At 36.6% G+C, this 19,597-nt stretch overlaps 1 protein-coding gene across 1 annotated transcript in view; it reads right to left on the bottom strand.

Moving 5' to 3' along the window:
* Positions 1-19,597, bottom strand: part of AP3B1 (adaptor related protein complex 3 subunit beta 1) — a 227,970-nt gene that overhangs the window by 133,338 nt on the left and 75,035 nt on the right. The window contains exon 8 of the mRNA XM_061158118.1: positions 2,828-2,983. Within this exon, the coding sequence (XP_061014101.1) occupies positions 2,828-2,983 (156 nt within the window). The remainder of the gene's footprint in view (positions 1-2,827; positions 2,984-19,597) is intronic.

Genomic DNA, 19,597 nt, shown 5'->3' with positions numbered 1-19,597 from the left:
CGCATGTCCACTGAGTCGGTAATGCTATCTAACCTCTGCCCTGTCCTTCTCCTCTTGCCCTCAATCTTTCCCAGCATCAGGGTCTTTTCCAGTGAGTTGGCTCTTCACATCAAGTGGTCAAAGTACTGGAGCATCAGCTTCGGGATCAGTCCTTCCAATGAATAGTCAGGGTTGATTTCCTTTAGGATTGACAGGTTTGATCTCCTTGCAGTCCAAGGGACTCTCAAGAGCCTCTTCTAACACCACAGTTCAAAACCGTCGATTCTTCAGCACTCAGCCTTCTTTACTTATGCTCCAACTCTCACATCGGTACATGTCTACTGGAAAAACCATAGCTTTGACTAGATAGACCTTTGTCGGCAAAGTGGTGTCTCTGCTGTCTAGACGTGTCATTGCTTTTCTTCCATGCAGCAAGGGTCTTTTCATTTCATGGCTGCAGTCACTATCTGCAGTGATTTTGGTGCCTGAGAAAATAAAACCTGTCACTGTTTCCACTTTTTCCCCATCTATTTGCCATGAAGTGATGGGACCAGACTCCACAATGTTAGTCTTTTGAATGCTGAGTTTCAAGCCAGCTTTTTCACTCTCCTCTTTCACTTTCATCAAGAGGCTCTTAAGTTCCTCTTCACTTTCTGCCATTAAAATGGTATCATCTGCATATCTGAGATTGTTGACACTTCTCTTGGCAATCTTGATTACACCTGTGATGTACTCTGCATATAAGTTAATAAGCAGGGGGACAGTATACAGCCTTGATGTACTCCTTTCCCAATCTGGAACCAGTCCTTTGTTCCATGTCCAATTCTAACTGTTGCTTCTTGACCTACAAACAGGTTTCTCAGGAAGCAGGTAAGGTAGTCTGGTATTTCCATGTCTTTAAGAATTTTCCACAGTTTGTTGTGATCCACACAGTCAAAGGCTTTAGTGTAGTCAACAAAGCAGATGTTTTTTTTGGAATTCCTTTGCTTTTTCTATGACCCAATGGATTTTGACAATTTGATCTCTGGTTCCTCTGCCTTTTCTAAATCCAGCTGCACCAAATAAGCAGGATACTAAAACATATTGGAACAAAAAATAAACTACCTCTAGTTGGTATATAATCAAATAAGCAGGGAACCAAAGTCTACTGTTACAGTACAAACTACCTCTATTTGTTTCACTATTCAAAAACATTTTTGATCAGTAAGTATTTGGACTATAAGCCAATTTCCAAGACAAAGTTAAATTAAAAATGAGTCAATTATGAAGTAATTTTTGTTGGCAAGTTACAACTACTTAAGTAACATCAAGTCAAGCGAGGGCACACTAAAATGCAAGCATATTTTACAATATTAATAAAAAATATGTATCATTATTGTGCAGTTACTTAATCATGATTTAGAAGCTAAATACATAGTATAAGATAAAAACTTCTGCTAATTCCTAAGACACACATACAAAGCTCTAAGGACCAAATTCTCAAGCATCAGAAAACAAAGCAGTTCAAGGGAAACTCTCATTTTCAGTTTTAACTAGTTGCACAGAATGATTCATTAAGAATTTGTTTTTAATTAAAGTAAGTTTAAGAAAACATTTAACTTGAATTCATCACAACTTACGTTAACTTTCAGTTAACTGGAAACACAAGGTATAGTAAAGAAAATAACCAGACAAACCCAGAGAACATTCTTCAAGACTTGAGAGGTTTATAAGACATAACAATCAGATGTAATGCAGTGTAACTGGTATAGGTGAACCAGTTATAAAAGAATTTAGGGTAAACTGGTATTTCATGAGATGAAATTTTACTGAAGTAGAAACAGGGAACTGACTAGAAAAAATATGTTACAAAATATTATGTGTACTATGACTTTTAGCTTGGTTTAAAATGTATTATGTACAGACATATACACATATCAAAGAGGGACATTTATACAGAAAAGAAAGATGTGGGGAAAACTGCATTAAGATATTATAACTGATATGTGATGGAAATATAATGTTATATTAGTTTTGCTAGTTTGTATTTTCTAATTTTCTACTGTATTCTTTTAAAATATTTTAAAATATAAAGAGTTATTTAAAATAAAGATATAAAACAAAACAAAAACTTAGGACCCAAGTAAGGATGATTTTTAATTATTCCTACCAGCTAGAATTTACTATGTATGTATGAGGCGTCATGCTAGGTATTTCTAACTATATATTAGTCTTTTCAAAACTTTTACTAGATAAATACAAATATAATGAGCAGAGGATGAGATGGTTAGATAGAATCACTGACTCAACAGACATGAATTTGAGCAAACTCCAGAAGACAGTGAAGGACAGGGAAGCCTGGAATGCTGCAGTCCATGGGGCCGCAGACTTGGACATGACTTAGTGACTAAACAACAACCACCTTATTAAGTACTCACAACAATAATCTCATAATAGAGACATACATACAGTCTTCCGATCAACTGTAAAACATCTTGGGCTCATATCTCAGGAATCCAATTACAAAATCAAAAAGAAAATGAGGAGGGGGGATCAGGATGGGGAATACATGTAAATCTATGGCTGATTCATATCAATCTATGACAAAACCCACTGAAATGTTGTGAAGTAATTAGCCTCCAACTAATAAAAAAATTTTAAAAAAAAGAAAAAAAAAAAAAAAAAGAAAATGAAGAACAGTAGGCACACAGCTACCAAACCAAGTAACCTATAAAAACCTGATTTTTAGTATACAAACAAATAAATAAATGCTCCATTAGTACACTCAAAATTACTTATTGAACTTGCATACTTTTAAGCACTGTTTTTAAAAAGCTGTGAATTTTTTCTTGTAATGGTTTTTACATACCGCTGCATTCCTGCTCTGAAGCAAAGGCTTTGTATTCCGAATTAAAAGTCTATGGTCTGGATCCATAGTATATGGCCTCTTCCTTTTGTCAGCCTTTTCCTTCTGTTCCTCATCAGAATCATAGAAATCCTTTTCATTGTCCTCTAGACCATCACCCTACAGGAAAGAAATCCAATTCCAAGATTAGTTCAGACCTGGAACCACCCAAATACTACACAAAGAAAACTTTTTAAAAAACATCTACAATAATGATAATATTTTACGAATACCACTGCGGAGGCAGTCTGAAACTATGTTACTTATATGGAAGAAAGGCCTCGCTTTTTCTTGTATTTTATGGCACAGTAACTGTTCTTTAGTGCAATAGATAATACTTTTATATTATATAGCAAATCTCACATTAAATTACCACAGAAATACCCACAGCTGTCTAAAGGGAAAACCTGACCATTAAACTCTAACAAAGCCTATGATATGAGACTACCCAAAGCTGAAAACTGTTTCCATAAATTATCAGTCACTCTGTAACCGGATCAAAGGGTCAGAGGAAAGAAGAAAATTGTTTGAACTGCAACACACATAAAAGAAATCATTAATAAAGTTTGACAGGTTAAAAATTGGTAATTAAGAAGGTCCCTGTGTTGTCAAGAAAGACTCAGTTTGAGATTTATGAATATCCCTGAGACTTGTACTTTTTATTTATTTGAATTCTTTATTATCTCTGTCAGTAAAATTAGCCTATAGGTGCATGCGTTTGTACATGCAGTTGCTCTGACTGTTTTCAACCTGCCAGGCTCTCTGTCCATGGGATTTTCCAAGCAAGATTACTGGAGTAGGTTGTCATTTCCTCCTCCAGAGGACCTTTCCAACCTAGGAATCGAACCCGTGTCTCCTGCATTGGCAAGATTCTTTACCAGAGTCACTTGGGAATCCCAGCCTACAGGTAAGGAGTCCTAAAAATAAACAACAACAACAACAAACACACAGAGGCAGTAATATTTAAGTGCAATTACTAGGGCTTCCCATGCGGTCCCAGTGGTAAAGAACCCATCTGCCAATGCAGGAGATACAAGACCCACAGGTTTGATCCCTGGGTCGGGAAGATCCCCTGGAGGAGGGCATGGCAACTCACTCCAGTACTCTCGCCTGGAGAATTCCACGGACAGAGGAGCCTGGCGGGCTGCAGTCCATGGGGTCGCACAGAGTCAGACATGGCTGAAGCAACCTAACATACACAGTGCAGTTACCACTTAGAGGTAATTTCTGTTACCAAGGACCTGAAACCTGTTTTCCACTTCCGAGAAGATGGAATAGATATACTTTTTCCTATTCCTCTCACTAAGAACAACTAGAAACCCAAGACATTATATATAAAACAATTTAAGAAAAGAAAGGCAGAGAGAAGAAAGGCTGGATACAGACACCTCAGGACCCAAAGAATGATGCAACAGTGAGTTCCTTGGATTTTCATTTTCCTCATATATCAAAGACTGGGTGGAAGAGAAGTGAATTAGTAAGAAAATCCAGTAAGTACAGATTAAATAAATCCCCCAAAAGCCTTCTCCTTTGTAGCCAAAGAACCAAGAAAGAGAAAGTCGAGCAAGACAGAAAACTTTTTAAGAAAACAACTGCTCTAGTGCAGTCAACTCTAGAGAAAAAAACCACGACCCTAGCCTAATCCCACAAGCAAAGAATGACAGGGAGAGCCTAGATTTCCACTCTTCCCCTCAGCCTCCCACTGGGGCGCTATCAGAAAAGACCAAGATAGAACTGAGGTTTTATTCCCCGCCAGGAGGTAATACGGTGTGGGGAGCATGGACATCCAAGTCTGCTGACCAATACGGAGGTGACTCTATCTCTGGCTCCCCTATGCTGGGCGCAGAGGATGCTGAGTGGAAGCTCCACGCAGGACTTGCAGCAGCCAGTGGTACCGGCCAGTGGTAACAAGGACACTCCACTCTGTGGTGTCAGTGGAAGACACATCTGGAACAGTCATGAGACACCTCCATCCCTCCCGGCCAGAAAGCTATCAGGGGAGTAACAGTGCGGAGCCAGAGCCCATATTCACCCACGGTAACAATGAGCAGTCCCCCCGAGGTGTCCATGGACGCTGAGCGGGGAACCTGGACTTTTAACGCGACCTGGCAGTAATGAGATGGCAGCACCCCACCTTTCTTTGCTGCAATAGTCTCAAACAAACCCAGGTAAAACTTAAAATTTGAATAAGATCCACAATCTCATAATATCCAAAATGTCCAGGTTTCAACAAAAAAAATCATTCAGCATTTCAAGAGCCAAGCAGGGAAAGCAGATTCCCTAGTTAGGGAACTAAGATCCCACATGCTGCGTGATGTGGCCAAAATAATAATAATCATACAAATGGCCACAAACATGAAAAGATACCCAGTTTCACTAATAAAGAAACAAAATGAAATAATATTAAAAAAAAAAAAAAAAAAAAGAAGAGGTAGAAAAAACAATTTATTCACTAGCCAAAAATGCATACAACTACACTTGAAACTTACTCCTTGGAAGAAAAGCTATGACAAATCTCGACAGCATATTAAAAAGCAGAGATATCACTTTGCTGACAAAGGTCTGTATAATCAAAGCTATGGTTTTTCCAGCAGTCATGTACAGGTGTGAGAGTTGAATCATAAAGAAGGCTGAGTGCTGAAGATTTGATGCTTTTGAACTGTGGTGCTGGAGAAGACTCTTTGAGAGTCCCTTGGACTGTAAGGAGATCCAACCAGTCAATCCTAAAGGAAATCAGTCCTGAATATTCATTGGAAGGACTGATGCTGAAGCTGAAACTCCAACACTTTGGCCACCTGATGCAAAGAACTGACTCACTGGAAAAGACCCTGATGCTGGGAAAAGATTGAAGGCGGGAGGCAAAGGGGATGCAGGACGAGATGGTTGGATAGCATCATCGACTCAATGGACATGAGTTTGAGCAAACTGTGGGAGACAGTGAAGGCAGGGAACCTTGGTGTGCTTCAGTCCATAGGGTCGCAAAGAGTCGGACAACTACTGAGAACTCTACAACAACAACACATGAAACAAGGGGCTAGTATCTAGCATATATAGACCACTCCTAAAACACAACAGTAAAAAACCAATTCAGTTTAAAAAAGGACAAAAGATATCCTTACAGACTGAATTATGTCTCCCCTAAAATTCATATGTTGAAGCCTCAAGGTGACCATATGCTTAAGCAGGGACTTTTAAATCAGATTGTATCAATGGTATTCTAAGCCAAAACAACTGGTATTCTTATTAGAAGAGAGAAAGGCATATTAGAATACAGCAAGAGCACAGCCATCTGTAAGCCAAGGACAGGTGGCTTGGGAGAAACCAAACCTGCTAACACCTTGATCTTGGACTTCTAGCCTCTTGGAAAAACTGTGAGAAAACAATGAGAAATAAATTTCTTTTTATTTAACCAGTCTGTGGTATTTTGTTATAGCCCTAGCAAACTAATACAGACAATTACCTAAGAAGATATCCAAAGGGCAAACAAAGCACATGAAGCAAAACAAATTAAAACCACTGCAAATCACTTTTGTTATGGCATACATATCAGAATTGCTTTCATCTAAAATTAAATTTATAAGTACTGACAACACCAAATGACAGTAAAGACAGTGAGGAAATGGGTCATTCATATGCTGGTAGTGAATGTAAAATGTTACAGTCACTTTGGCAGGTTGGCACTATCTTACAGAACTGAACCTATATTTACCATACAACCCAGAAATTACATTCTTGGGCATTCATCATGGGGAAATACACATTAATTCTCACAAAGATTTGTACATCAAAGCAGCTTTATCCCTATTAGCCAAAATGGAAACAACACAGATGTCCTTCAATGGATGAATGGTTAAATAATTGGTTAAGCAAATGGTTAAACACCTCTGCTATGGAATACCACCCAGAAATAAAAAGAAACAAACTACTGATACACACAATTCTGATTAATGTCCAGAGAAGTATACTGAACTTGAGTGAGAAAAAGTAATCCTAAAAGGTTAATATTGTATGATTCCATTTACACAGCATTCCTGAAATGACAAAATTACAGACATGGAGAAAAAATTAGTGGTTACCAAGGGTTAAGGGGCAGCAGGGTTAGACAGAGGAAGGAAAGGAGTTTAGCTATAAAATGGTCACATGATGTGATGGAAACTTCTGAATCCTGAATGTATCAGCGTTAATACCCTGGTTGTAGTATCTTACTACAGTTTTGCAAGATGTCACCACTGGAGGAAAATGAATAAAGGTTACACCAGATCTCTCTATATGATTTCTTACAACTGCATGTGAATCTACAATTATCTTAAAATAGAAGTTTAATTAAATAAAATTAAGGAGAAAAAAATCAGCAAATCACTTAAAAGCAATTTGCATATATTTATCCATTGTTATAACAATAAAAGAAATTACCTAAATTGTTAAAGTTTAACATCACCTATGGAACTGTTTTCCTTGTAAGTGCTTTTAAGACACAATCTTTACTTATATATCACTGAAAACACTTTTCATCAAAAACATGACCTTTAGGTTTCTTAGAAGTGAAAATAATATTATCTCAGTGTTTCTTAAATCGACAATAAAAAGATCTTAAGAAATTCTCCAAATAAAAGAAACTCACCAAGTTTATACTCTTTGAAAACAAAAGGCATTTTAAAAGTAATACCCATATTTAGACGTAAACTAGAAATTATAACATTATCTTCTTCAAATATACAATTCAAAATAAACTACTTGTCTAAGTGCTTTAAAAAAAGGACTATAACTGAGATAAACTTTTATATCAAGGCCAATACACAAATAATTTATTCTTTAAGCCTAAGCACTCACCTACAATCTTCAGTGTATATTAATCAAACAAATGTTCAAAATCAACCTAAAATTGATATGATGAAACTGCTGTATTTATCATATTCATCATCAATATGAAACACAGCACTATAACTAACAAATAAAATCCTCAAAAGTACATAAAGCTGCCTTTTAAAAAGTTTATTCATTCATTTCATTTTCCTTTTATTAACTTTATTCCTTTATTAACTATTAACTTTATTAAAGCCCAACTATGGACTGAGCGACCTGACTTTCACTTTTCACTTTCATGCATTGGAGAAGGACATGGCAACCCACTCCAGTGTTCTTGCCTGGAGAATCCCAGGGACAGGGGAGCCTGGTGGGCTGCCGTCTCTGGGGTCGCAGAGAGTTGGACACGACTGAAGCGACTTAGCAGCAGCAGCATGCTATTTTAATAAATGATATCTGTATTGCTTATTTTAGTGTACAAGAATTTAGGATTATGGCAGTAATTTTAGTAAAAATATTATTAAAGAATATTTTTCTTTCATTAGTATCTTTCCCACATACAAAGATCTTACAAAGCTATTATGTAAAACTTCTATAAATTAATGCTTCATACTTTTTATTAAAGATCTATAAACTAATTCTCTCTTAACATTTAACATTAGATAAATTAGTGTAATTTACTAAAATGAAAGGGATTCTTTGAAATAGTACAGTTCCAACAACAGGATTATTGGATAACAAACACAAAGAACATGTTGCTTAATACCTAAAATAGTTACTGATATGAACTATTATTTCAAAGTATATTCCCTTCAAAAGAAACTTTCTTTTACACTTTCTGTGAAATTTCAACTTAGTTTTATTGCTATGAGAACATCATGGCATAGCTTTTTAGATGTCTGCTAATGACTAACTATGTATTTTTACCAACAGCATAATTCTAAGTTTGAACTAAAAGGAAAGAAAAATTTAAGGACTGATTAGGTTAATGAAACGAAAGAGATGAGGCTTCCTCACAGGATTGGTGCCAATCTGCAATAACTTAATATCTGAATCTCTCACACTGCGAGCTGTTTTCTCAGGTTTTCAACCTATGAGTACAGACATGAGCCAAAACAGAATGGAAGAGAGATGCATACAATCAAAATGGGTAATATTAGGTCATGGCAGCTCAGTATCAGGGCTTCCTCTATGGTCGTGCTAATTTCTTGACCTCTCCTTGTCTTCATTTCCTCATTTGTAAAATGAAATAAAAGCAGTATCTATATCATGGGTGTGTGTGTGTGTGTGTGTGTGTGTGTGTGTGTGTGTGTGTGTGTGTGTGTACACGCGTGTGCGAGCTCCATTGTGTCCAACTATTTGCAATACCAGGGACTACATCCCACCAGGCTCCTGTATCCATGGAATTTTCTAGGGAAGAATACTGGAGTGGGTTGTCATTTCCTTATCCAGGGCATCTGCCTGACCCAGGGATCGAACCCCAGTCTCTTGTCTCCGGCAATGGCAGGCAGATTCTTTAACACTGGCGCCACCTAGGTAGCCCAAATAATATTATGAAAGTGTTCATGAAGATTGATTTGTTTAGTCAAGGTATATAACCACTTAGTGTCCAGTGAATATTAAACACTCAAATAGTAGCAATTAACACTGCTTTCACTATTACAATTTTTTCTAGAAATTATTACCTCACTTTAAATCAAATATCCAAAAAAAAAAAAATCAAATATCCCCAGATGCCAAATATGAAGAAAAGTTTCCCCTAAAACCCTAACCCTAAAATTATCCCTCAGAAAAGAAACTGCCTCCTATTTGAGATTTATAAGTATATCATGAGGCTTTTGTACAGGTGCTTCATTTTGAACCAAAATGTACTGTTCAGGGAACTCATTACACTAAAACAACTTTAATCAATGCTAGTTCCAGTTGCTTAAAAGAAGTCACAAACCCCAGGGACAAAATGTCATTAAAAATAAGACTTAAAAGATTACTTTCTAAAAACAGGTAATATAGGATCACAGAGCTCTGCTTCTAATAATAGGCAATTTGGAATAACCCTTATAGTGAGCTAGGAAAGAAAAATGAAACACACTTGTTTCAAGGCACTGAAAAGCTAAAAGAACAGTGATGAATTATGTAGGCAAGACCCAGAAGTAGTGGTAAACCTAGAAATCTAACAGCTGAACAGCTGCAGTTGTTTCTCCACCCAAAGCGTGAGTTGTTACATACATGACAAAAATCTGAAAGGCCTAAAGAGGTTTTAGCAGATTCACAAAAATTACAGAAGCAAAAGCTGGTGATCAGGATCCAGCAAAAAGCAAGATCCCTAACTCTCCTTAGTTTCTGGTTTTAAGTCCTGGAAGCCTATATCCTAGGGAGTTAAGGTCATAAAATTGAAGCTCATATTTTAATCATGTCAATCTAGAATTGAAGTGAATGAATGAAGTCAGATTGCTGATACCCTGATCAAGTAATAATCCACAAACAAACCAAAACTAATCAGCCAGAGCTTCAAAACCAGTTCAACATTTTTCAGAAAGTAAAGAAAGAGGGCAGAAAAAGGGGAAGAAAAGGGGTCGCAAACAGTAGGACATGACTGCACGACTTTCACCTGTATTATTATTTTTAAACTAATTCTTTTTGGCCATGCTGGAAGATATGTGGCATCTTAGTTCCCTGACTAGGGATCGAACTAGTGCTCCCTGCATTGGAAGCGCAGTGTCTTAACCAGCGGACCACCAGGAAAGTCTCTCAACCCCGTATTATTTTTACAGAAAAGTCAGATTCACTTTTTTACATAACTTTGATATAAAGTGCTATAATTGCAGCAACCACCAGGACAGAAAAGACTCAGGAAGATTTATGCTCTCTTAGAGAAAACAGCCCAGATAATCAAAGACATTAAGTGACGACTCATACTTTGTATCTTAGATAACTTAGAACAACTCCAAAATAATCATTCTTAATTAACATTTTAAATGTATGGTGGAAAGAATTTTATTTTCACCTTGTCCAGAAACATTTTCTGTTGCTGTTTGGTTAAACGAGTAAGGTAAACAAGATACAATCAGAAGGATGCTTAGTCTGCTTAAAAGTAAATATAGATAAAATAGGTTTCAAAGATGCTGAAATCTATAGAAAGAAACTACTATTTGCTCAACTTAGTATACTAATTGTACATCATATATGAAAAAAGCATATGAACTAACTTTAATATGTTATTTGTATGTTATTTAATGCCATGTGTATTTGAAAAAAATATTTTAGAAATACTTTGTTTCTAATGGAATTGCTTAATTTTTTTAAACAGTTTAAAAAATACCTTCTACTGTATTTTATCTATTTTTATCTAGATATTAACATTATGCAGTTTCAATTTATGGGCTTCCCAGGTGGTGCTAGAGGTAAAGAACCCAACTGCCAATGCAGGAGATATAGGAGATGTGGGTTCGATCCCTCGGCCGGGAAGATCCCTTGGAGGAGGGCACGTCAACCCACTTCAGAATTCTTGCCTGGAGAATACCAAGGACAGAGGAGACTGGCAGGCCGCAGTCCACAGGGTCACAAAGGGTCGGACACAACTGAAGCAACTTAGCACGCATGCACACACGAAGTTTCAATTCATATAAAACATCTATAAATTTAGAAGTAGAAAGGCCTTCCCTACAAAGCTGAAATAGCAGTTATTAGGGATTATGTATTAGTAATAACAGTCTTTAGGTATTATGCTAAGTTCTCATTCAGAGTATACTATGCATATTATCTTAATCATATTATCTCCTGATTCTCGGATAAAATAAGGTACAATTTAGAAAGAAAAAATATTAAGTTGTATCCTTCATTCACTATCAAAGGGCAGGAAAACAGAAAATTGTTTTAGAAGTGCTTGCATCAAAAAGTTTTTAAAAATCAATTATTATATATTGTTTGTATTGAGGCTAGAGAAATGAGGTATTATCACCCATGGGGACTTTAATGGGTATTAATTAAAACATTTTATATAATGGCTTATGTTGGTAATTTTTCTAAACCTCATGATCATTTAAATAATTTCCCCTTTTACCACAATAAATTACTATTACAGAGAGAACCATTTAACAGAAATCTGATGTAAAAAAACAGTAATGAACCTGTAAAACTTGCTCTTTTGCACCTTGAAACACAGCTGGTTCTAAAACTAAGGCAGTTAAAATAAATCTAGATCATTTTAGCAACAAAATAATGATGTTATCAGTTCATAACCTGAAGAATAAAATAAATATCTATGAATCCATACTTAGGAAAATAAATGACTAATAAATAAATAAATGGGAGAGAAAAGTCAAGTCTTCCTTACAGAAGGATTTCTAACAATAATTATGCTAATAGTGAATGAGTACTTCAGGCTTAAAATACACTTCCATGCCAGTATCCATATTCTTGGAATATCCATATTCCGAGATGATGTGCATTTCAAACAACCTATACAGAAGTAAAGATGGTTCCCTATGGAAAAGTATTAAATGACTCAAAAAGGAACTCTGGTAATAATAAGGACACAAATATATAAAATCAATTATATACAATAGACAACCTTCTCCATCTTTCTAAAAAAGTACACACTCAAGCTGAACCAAAAAAATAGTTAAATCCCTTACTTGGAAAATGGAGACAGCTTTGTAGTTTCTTTAAAGTAAAGACAGTGTTTTAGAAATACATTCTGAATAGATATGGGTGAAATTATATAATATCTTGAATTGTATATAAAATTTGGGAAAGAAGTGGGAAGAGGCTTGAGTTAAAGTGAGAGTAGTCATGAGCTGATGAATGCTGCAGCTAAGTGAGGTATACGTGCAGATTCATTAGACTGTTAGCCCTATCTTTGTGCATGCTTAAGTTTTTCAATAACTTAACATTTATACAGTGAGTCTGACTCAAGATCAAACTATAAAGCTACAGTAATCAAAACCGAGACACTGTGGTACTAATGAAAGAACAGACAAAGAGATTAGTGGAACAGAACAGGGAATTTCAAAACAGGCCTGCATGAATATATAGTTAACTGACTTGTGACAAAGGAGCAAAGGTAACACAGTAGGAAAGAAGTAGTCTTTTCAACAAATGGTACTGAACATCAGCATGCAAAAATAATCAATCAGACACAGACTTACAGCACTTATAAAAATTCACTCAAAAAGGATGAGAGACAAATGAGGAACAGCAAGCCGTAACATTCAAGAATGTAACACAGGAGAAAATCTAGACGACCGTGGTATAGTGATGACTTTTAGGTAACACCACCAGAGGCACAATCCACGAAAGAAATAACTGATGGACTGAATTTCATTAAAATGAAAAATGTCTACTCTGTAAAAGCTGTCAAGACAAGCCACAGACCTGGAAAAATATTTGGAAAAGATATATCTGATAAAAGGCTGTTATCCAAAATATACAAACTCAACAATGAGAATGCAAACAACTCAATTAAAAAATGGGCCAAGGATCTGAACAGGTAACTCACCAAAAAAGATACATAGTTTCGGGAAGATATATAGATTCGGAAAGATCTGTTGGAAAAGGGATAGGCTACCCAATCCAGTATTCTTGGGCTTCCCTTGTGGCTCAGCTGGTAAAGAATTTGCCTGCAATGCGGGAGACTTGGGTTCAACCTCTGTGTCGGGAAAATGCCCTGGAGAAGGGAAAGGCTACCCACTCCAGTATTCTGGCCTGGAGAATTCCATGGACTATAGTCCATAGGGTTGCAAAGAGTCAGACACAACTGAGCGACTTTCAGGTTTCACTTTCAAGCTTACGAAAAGATGTTCAACATTACATTACATGTAATTAGGGAAATGCAAATTAAAACGACATACTAGTGCACACTTGTTAGAATGGCCAAAATCCAGGATACTGACAACACTAAAAGTTGGCAAGAATGTAAAGCAAGAGAAATTCTCATTCACTGCTAGTGGGAACACAAAACAGTACCACCACTATTAAAGAAAATTTGGCAGCTTCTTACAAAATTATATATAATATTATCAAATGGTTGAGTAATCAGGGGCTTTCCCTGGTATCTCAGATGGTAAAGAATATGCCTGCAATGTGGGAGACCTGGGTTCGATCCCCGGGTTGGGAAGATTCCCTGGAGGAGAGCATGGCAACCCACTCCACTATTTTTGCCTGGAGAATCCCCATGGACAGAGGCGCCTGGCAAGCTACAGACCATGGGGCGGCAGAGTCAGACAGGACTGAGCAACTAAGCACATACACATATGAGTAATCAGAGTCCTTGGTTTATGCCAAAACAAGCTGACACAAAATCTGCACAGCTTTACTTGTAACTGCCAATTTACAGAGGCAAACAAGATATCCTTCAGCAGGTGAATGGATAAATAAACTCCAGGACATCTAGATAATGGAATATTATTTGGTCCTAAAAAGAAATGAGCTAACAGAGACATGAAAAGACATAGAGCACCCTTAAACACATATTACTATTCAAGGAAGTCAATCCAGAAAGGCTACATAGTGGATGATTCTACCCAAATGATACTCTGACAAAGGAAAACTATGGAGACAATTAAAAAAAAAAAAGTGATCGCCAGGATTTATAGCAGAAAGAGGAATAAATAAGAATAATACAGAGGGTTTTTAGAACAGTGAAATTATTTTGTAAAATATCACAATGGTGGGGTCAGGTCATTATACATTTGTCAAAACCAACAGAAGGGACAACATGAGCAAGACTTAATGTAAATGGTGGACTTCAGGTGATAATAATGTATTAACATACGTTCATCAATTGCAATAAATGTATTACTGTGGTGAAAAATGTCAACAGGCAGGTAGGGCGGGCATAGGGAGTATAAAGGAACTCTTTGCATTTTTCACCCTATTTTGCTATGAACCTAATACTGGTTTAAAAATAAATTTAAAAACAAATCTTTTAAAATGAATCAATGAGTTTAATATATCTTATTTCATATGAAAGTAGGTCTCTCTTCACTCATATGTACTGACCACCCCAAATGCTAATATAAAAATCAAAATAAAATTAACTTTTCATCATGCTCTAGAACATTCACTTTCAGTAAGAGAAATGCTGTTACATTAAATACAAGCTTTATGAAGTCCAAAAAAAATTACCTTTTATTTCATAAAGCATATTTCTGGAAAGGCACAGTTTATAAACATTATCATTTATCCTGCCATCTCTTTCTTTAATTACCATGGTGTTGGCAGTAGTCAAGAGAGAGACACTGAGTGTACCTACTTGTCTTATGAATTCCAAGCAGCCTGCAGGGCACTAGCACCAACTTAAGATCTGAACCAGAACAATACAATGTCTGCACTCTACTGTGGACACAGACTACTACACAGTCCTTAAAAGCTACAGGGGAATACATCAGGGCATTGTCATGCCATGAGATACTCATAATAGCAAGCCTGAGCTACTTTAACAAAATACCATAGGCTGGGTGGCTTAAACAACAGACATTTAATTTTCAGTTTTGGAGGCTTCTAAGTCCAAGACTGAGGTTTTGGCTGACTTGGTTTCTGATGAGAATCCACTTCCTCGATGGCAGCTGGTTGCCTTCTCACTATGTCTTCACACAGGCAGAGAAAGAAAGGCAGCATGCTCTCCAGTGTCTCTTCTTAGAAGGGCACTATTCCCACGATGAGAACCCCACACTCACAACTTGGCTAAAATCTAATTCCCTCCCAAAGTCCTCACCACCAAATACATCACACCGGGAGTTAAGGATTTCAACATGTGGATTTTGAAGCACATAAACACTCCATCCACAGGTACCACAGTGGTATACTGGAGGTGCGTCATGCTCACAATGGGTCAGAGTTCCCTGACAAGACCAGAGTGAGCAGGTGACTGGCAGCATCATAAACGCTTCTTTAAACTATTCAGTATCAATGGTACACATTTGCTTTCTTTTATAAGTCATGTTTAATATATTTTTAATATTTTTCTCAAAAAAAAAAAAGTAGCCTCTTTCCCCTCAAATAAGGTCTATAAAAAACAACAGAAAATATATATACTGGTTTCAAATATTTTTTCCTTCCTTGAGGTAACTGCTATGCTCTTCACTTTACATGTTTTTCTACCACAGCCCAGTGACCACTACACCGCAGGTGGAAGCATGGGTGTGAGGATCATCAAACACTGAATACCCCCCAACACATCACCATTATAGAAACTCCTGTGCCCAGTAACTTTGAGTTGAGTCACTATGAAAACCCAGAGCACTCAACTGCCCACCACATTTCTCCTTTTTCATGACGACATGTTCGGCTCTAGTATTTAAAGAGATACGTTTTCAAATGTAGTGGTTTCCATATCTTGTTACTGAAAAATCTAAAGAATCTACATAAGGCATTTTCTTATGTTACTCTGCAGTAAAATGTTACTCATGACACAAGCTGATGCTCAATCTGAGTTCTAAGACATGAGAAAGAGTGGCCCCAGTCATTTGAAAACTAACCAATCTCAATCTCGTGACCAGATAAAGAAGATAAATAAGTTTTTTTGTGCAGAATGCATTTTAGAGTGGATCTCACTCAATCATAAACTACAAAATAAAATTAAACCCAACTTAGGTAAAATTAATCATGACTCCTCACATATTCACTCCCATGCACACATGTTTAGTCAGTAAGTCCTAAGTCATATCCAACTCTTTGTGACCCCACGGACTACAGGCCACCAGGCTCCTCTGTCCATGGGATTTTCCAGGCAAGAAAACTGTAGTGGGTTTCCATTTCTTCCTCCAGGTGATCTTCCCAACCCAGGGATCAAACCTGCATCTCCTGTGTTTCCTGCACTGGCAGGCAAATTCTTTACCTCTGAGCTACCTGAGCCCAGATAGATAAATGGATGTATACGTATGTATACATCACTGATTATCATTTATCTTCAACCAAAACAACTTCTTGCAGTATCTTTTTACAATACAGTTCTCCTATGTATGAATTATTCAACTTAGTTCATCTGAAAATGTCTTCATTCCATCTTTATTTTTGAAGAATGCTTTTGTTCAATATAGAAATCTTTGTTGATAGATTTTTCTCTCAACAATGTAAAGATATTCCATCATTTTTTAGACTCCATTCTTTCTTATCAGCAGTCAGTCATAATAATTGTTTCTCTGTATATAATGCATTGTTTAATCTCCATCTGCTTTCAAGGTTTTCTCTTTTCCTTTTGATTTCAGAAGTTTGACTATGATGTACAAAGGTATAACTTTTTATTTATTTTGCCTGGGAATTTGATGTGTTTCCTGGATGTGTACACTCGTTTTTTTCACCCTTAAACATGAAATTTTTTTCGCTTTTATTTCTTCAGGTATTATTTCTATCCCATTCACTCTTTCCTCCTACTTGGGGATTTTAATTACAAGGATTTCATTCCATATTGTTCACACGGCCCTGAGACTATTCACTTTTCTTCATTTGTTTTTCTCTTGGTTCTTGAGAATGAATAATTTCTGTTAATCTATCTTCAGGTTTCTTAACATTTTTACAGCCTTTTCCTGGCTGTTATATCTATCTAGCTTCTTTTTCATTTAACCGCACCAGAATTTCCATTTACTTCTTTCTTATAGGGTCTTTACCCTGTTAAGATTGCTCATTTGTTCACTCAATATAACTATGTTGCTTTTTAATATTTTTGCTGTGTGTGTGTGTGTGTATATATATATAAAATAAATGTAGTAACTGCATTATTTGTCTGGGAATGGTCTTTTCTTGATGATTATGTTTCTGTTGCCTACTTTTTCTCTTGTGCATTAGCTATATTTTTGTTTCTCATGTCTGCTGACTTTTTCAAATTGATTCTGAATATCACCAACCACATGCTATAAATTGTTCCTCACGTTGCATTCCTCTGACATGTACTGATATTTGCTATAGCAGGAACTTTACTGGTTTCAAACTCCAAACTCTGTCTATCCTAATGTAGCCAGCAAGTGAAATCTATTTAGTTTTTTTTTTTAATCATCCAGTTGCTTTTTTTTTGCTAGACCCATTGGAGTCTTTCTCACACATGTAGAGTTGGTCAATGATTTGGATGGTGTTTACATGTATTTCCAAGGGTGCACCCTCCTGTGGTTCCCACACCTTTCTGGAATTTTCTCCAAACCTGTCAGGTATTCTGCCAACCTTGAAGTCTGTTCTCTAATACCTACGTAAGTAAGACTATGACTTTTCCATTATTATATGGGATTGGGAAGTGCTCTCAGGCAAATCATGCAAACTCACAACCTGAAATTTCAGTCCTTCCCATGTAGAGTCCATTCTAGTTTTGCCAACTTTTGATCATCTGACAGTGCCTTTAGCTGCTGGTTTTCAAAATAATTTCCTAGAGAGTTAATCTGATCAAGGTATTACATCAGCAGAAATTAAAACCATTAAGTCCATGGAGTTACATCTCAGCCTCAGGTCAGATGTCTTCATACTTTTTCTATTAAAGTAAACATTTCTCATACACCCCTCCACACCCCACTTTTCTCATATTTTTGATTACTTCACATTGGCCAGAACTGTGTTGTATGCCCATTCCTAAACCCATCACCTACAAAGGGAATGTACTTAACATTAACTAGATTAGCTTGCGCTGGGAAGCAACATGGCTTCTGCAAAGACACAGTGCTAAATCCCTGCAGAAAATCTGTCTGCAAGAAAGATCTTTTTGAATAGGGGTGTCTGCTGGAGACAATCAACAGCATCTGCCACATCCTCCCATCCAAGTACTAACCAGGCCCAACCCTGCTTAGCTTCCAAGATCAGACGAGACAGGGCACGTTCAGGATGGCATGGCCATAGACTGCCACATTCTCTATACCATCTAGACAACGATGCACTAGCAGAATCTGTCTGACATAACCATTTTGGAACTCTGTAGTCTGCTAAAGGCTTGCAATTTCCAGGAGAACTGCAGTAATTTTAAGATATGTATCAGAAATTTAAAGTTTGTATGTTAAGTGTTAGTTGCTCAGTTGTGTCCAACTCTTTGCGACCTCTTGGACTGTAGCCTGCCAGGCTCCTCTGTCCATGGGATTTCCCAGGCAAGAATACCAGAGTGGGTAGCCATTGCCTTCTCTATGGAATCTTCTCAGTTGAGGGATCAAACCCACATCTCCTGCATTGAAAGCAGACTATCATCTGAGCCACCAGGGGATATCAGCAAAATAAAAAATAGAATAGAATAAAATGGACTGTTTAAAATTACCACATTATTAGATTACATAAAACCATAATTTTCTATGAGATGAATATGGAGAACTACTAAGCAGCAAAATCACAAAACTGAAAATTAAATAACAGGATTGTTAGAAGATAAATTCAATATTAATCAAGGCTATTCCTTTATGCTAGAGTAATAAGACTAACACAGAGAAAATAAATAAGACTACCACAGAAAAATAAAAAAACATAGGAGACAAATGGGGTATAGGGTCAAGAAAAAACAATGATATAAATATCCATGACAGAATGTCAAGGAGAAAAGCACAGTGGAAAAAAGACAGACATCAGAGAAGGGCAGAAGAATGATTCGCATTTCTTAACATTTCAAGCTTTGCATCTCTCTTCCTAAAATTCATTTATTATTAGTACACGTTCCAAGTCATAAAATACTTTTAATACTGTGAATATTTTGGAGCCCGAGGTAAATATGGTGAGAGAAAGACAGAAAATAGACTTTTCCCAAATATAAATAATATGAGGGAAAAAAATTAAAACTAGAAAAAAATCAGTCAGTAGAAAGAAACAAGAAGAGGGTCACAATCTACTGGCATAAATTTTCTAAAAAGTTGTTTAAAAAGACAAGACCCTACAAAAACATATTCTTCACATCGTGAGACTGCATTAACGATCCTTGCCTCCCAATCTGGACAGAAGAAAACTGAGGGGTTATTCTTATCTTTTCATCCTACTGGG

This window comes from Dama dama, chromosome 12 (genome assembly GCF_033118175.1).
Source record: "Dama dama isolate Ldn47 chromosome 12, ASM3311817v1, whole genome shotgun sequence".
NCBI classification, from domain to species: domain Eukaryota; kingdom Metazoa; phylum Chordata; class Mammalia; order Artiodactyla; family Cervidae; genus Dama; species Dama dama.
The sequence above is the reverse complement of the archived record's forward strand: the minus strand, read 5'-3'. Positions and strand labels throughout refer to the sequence as shown.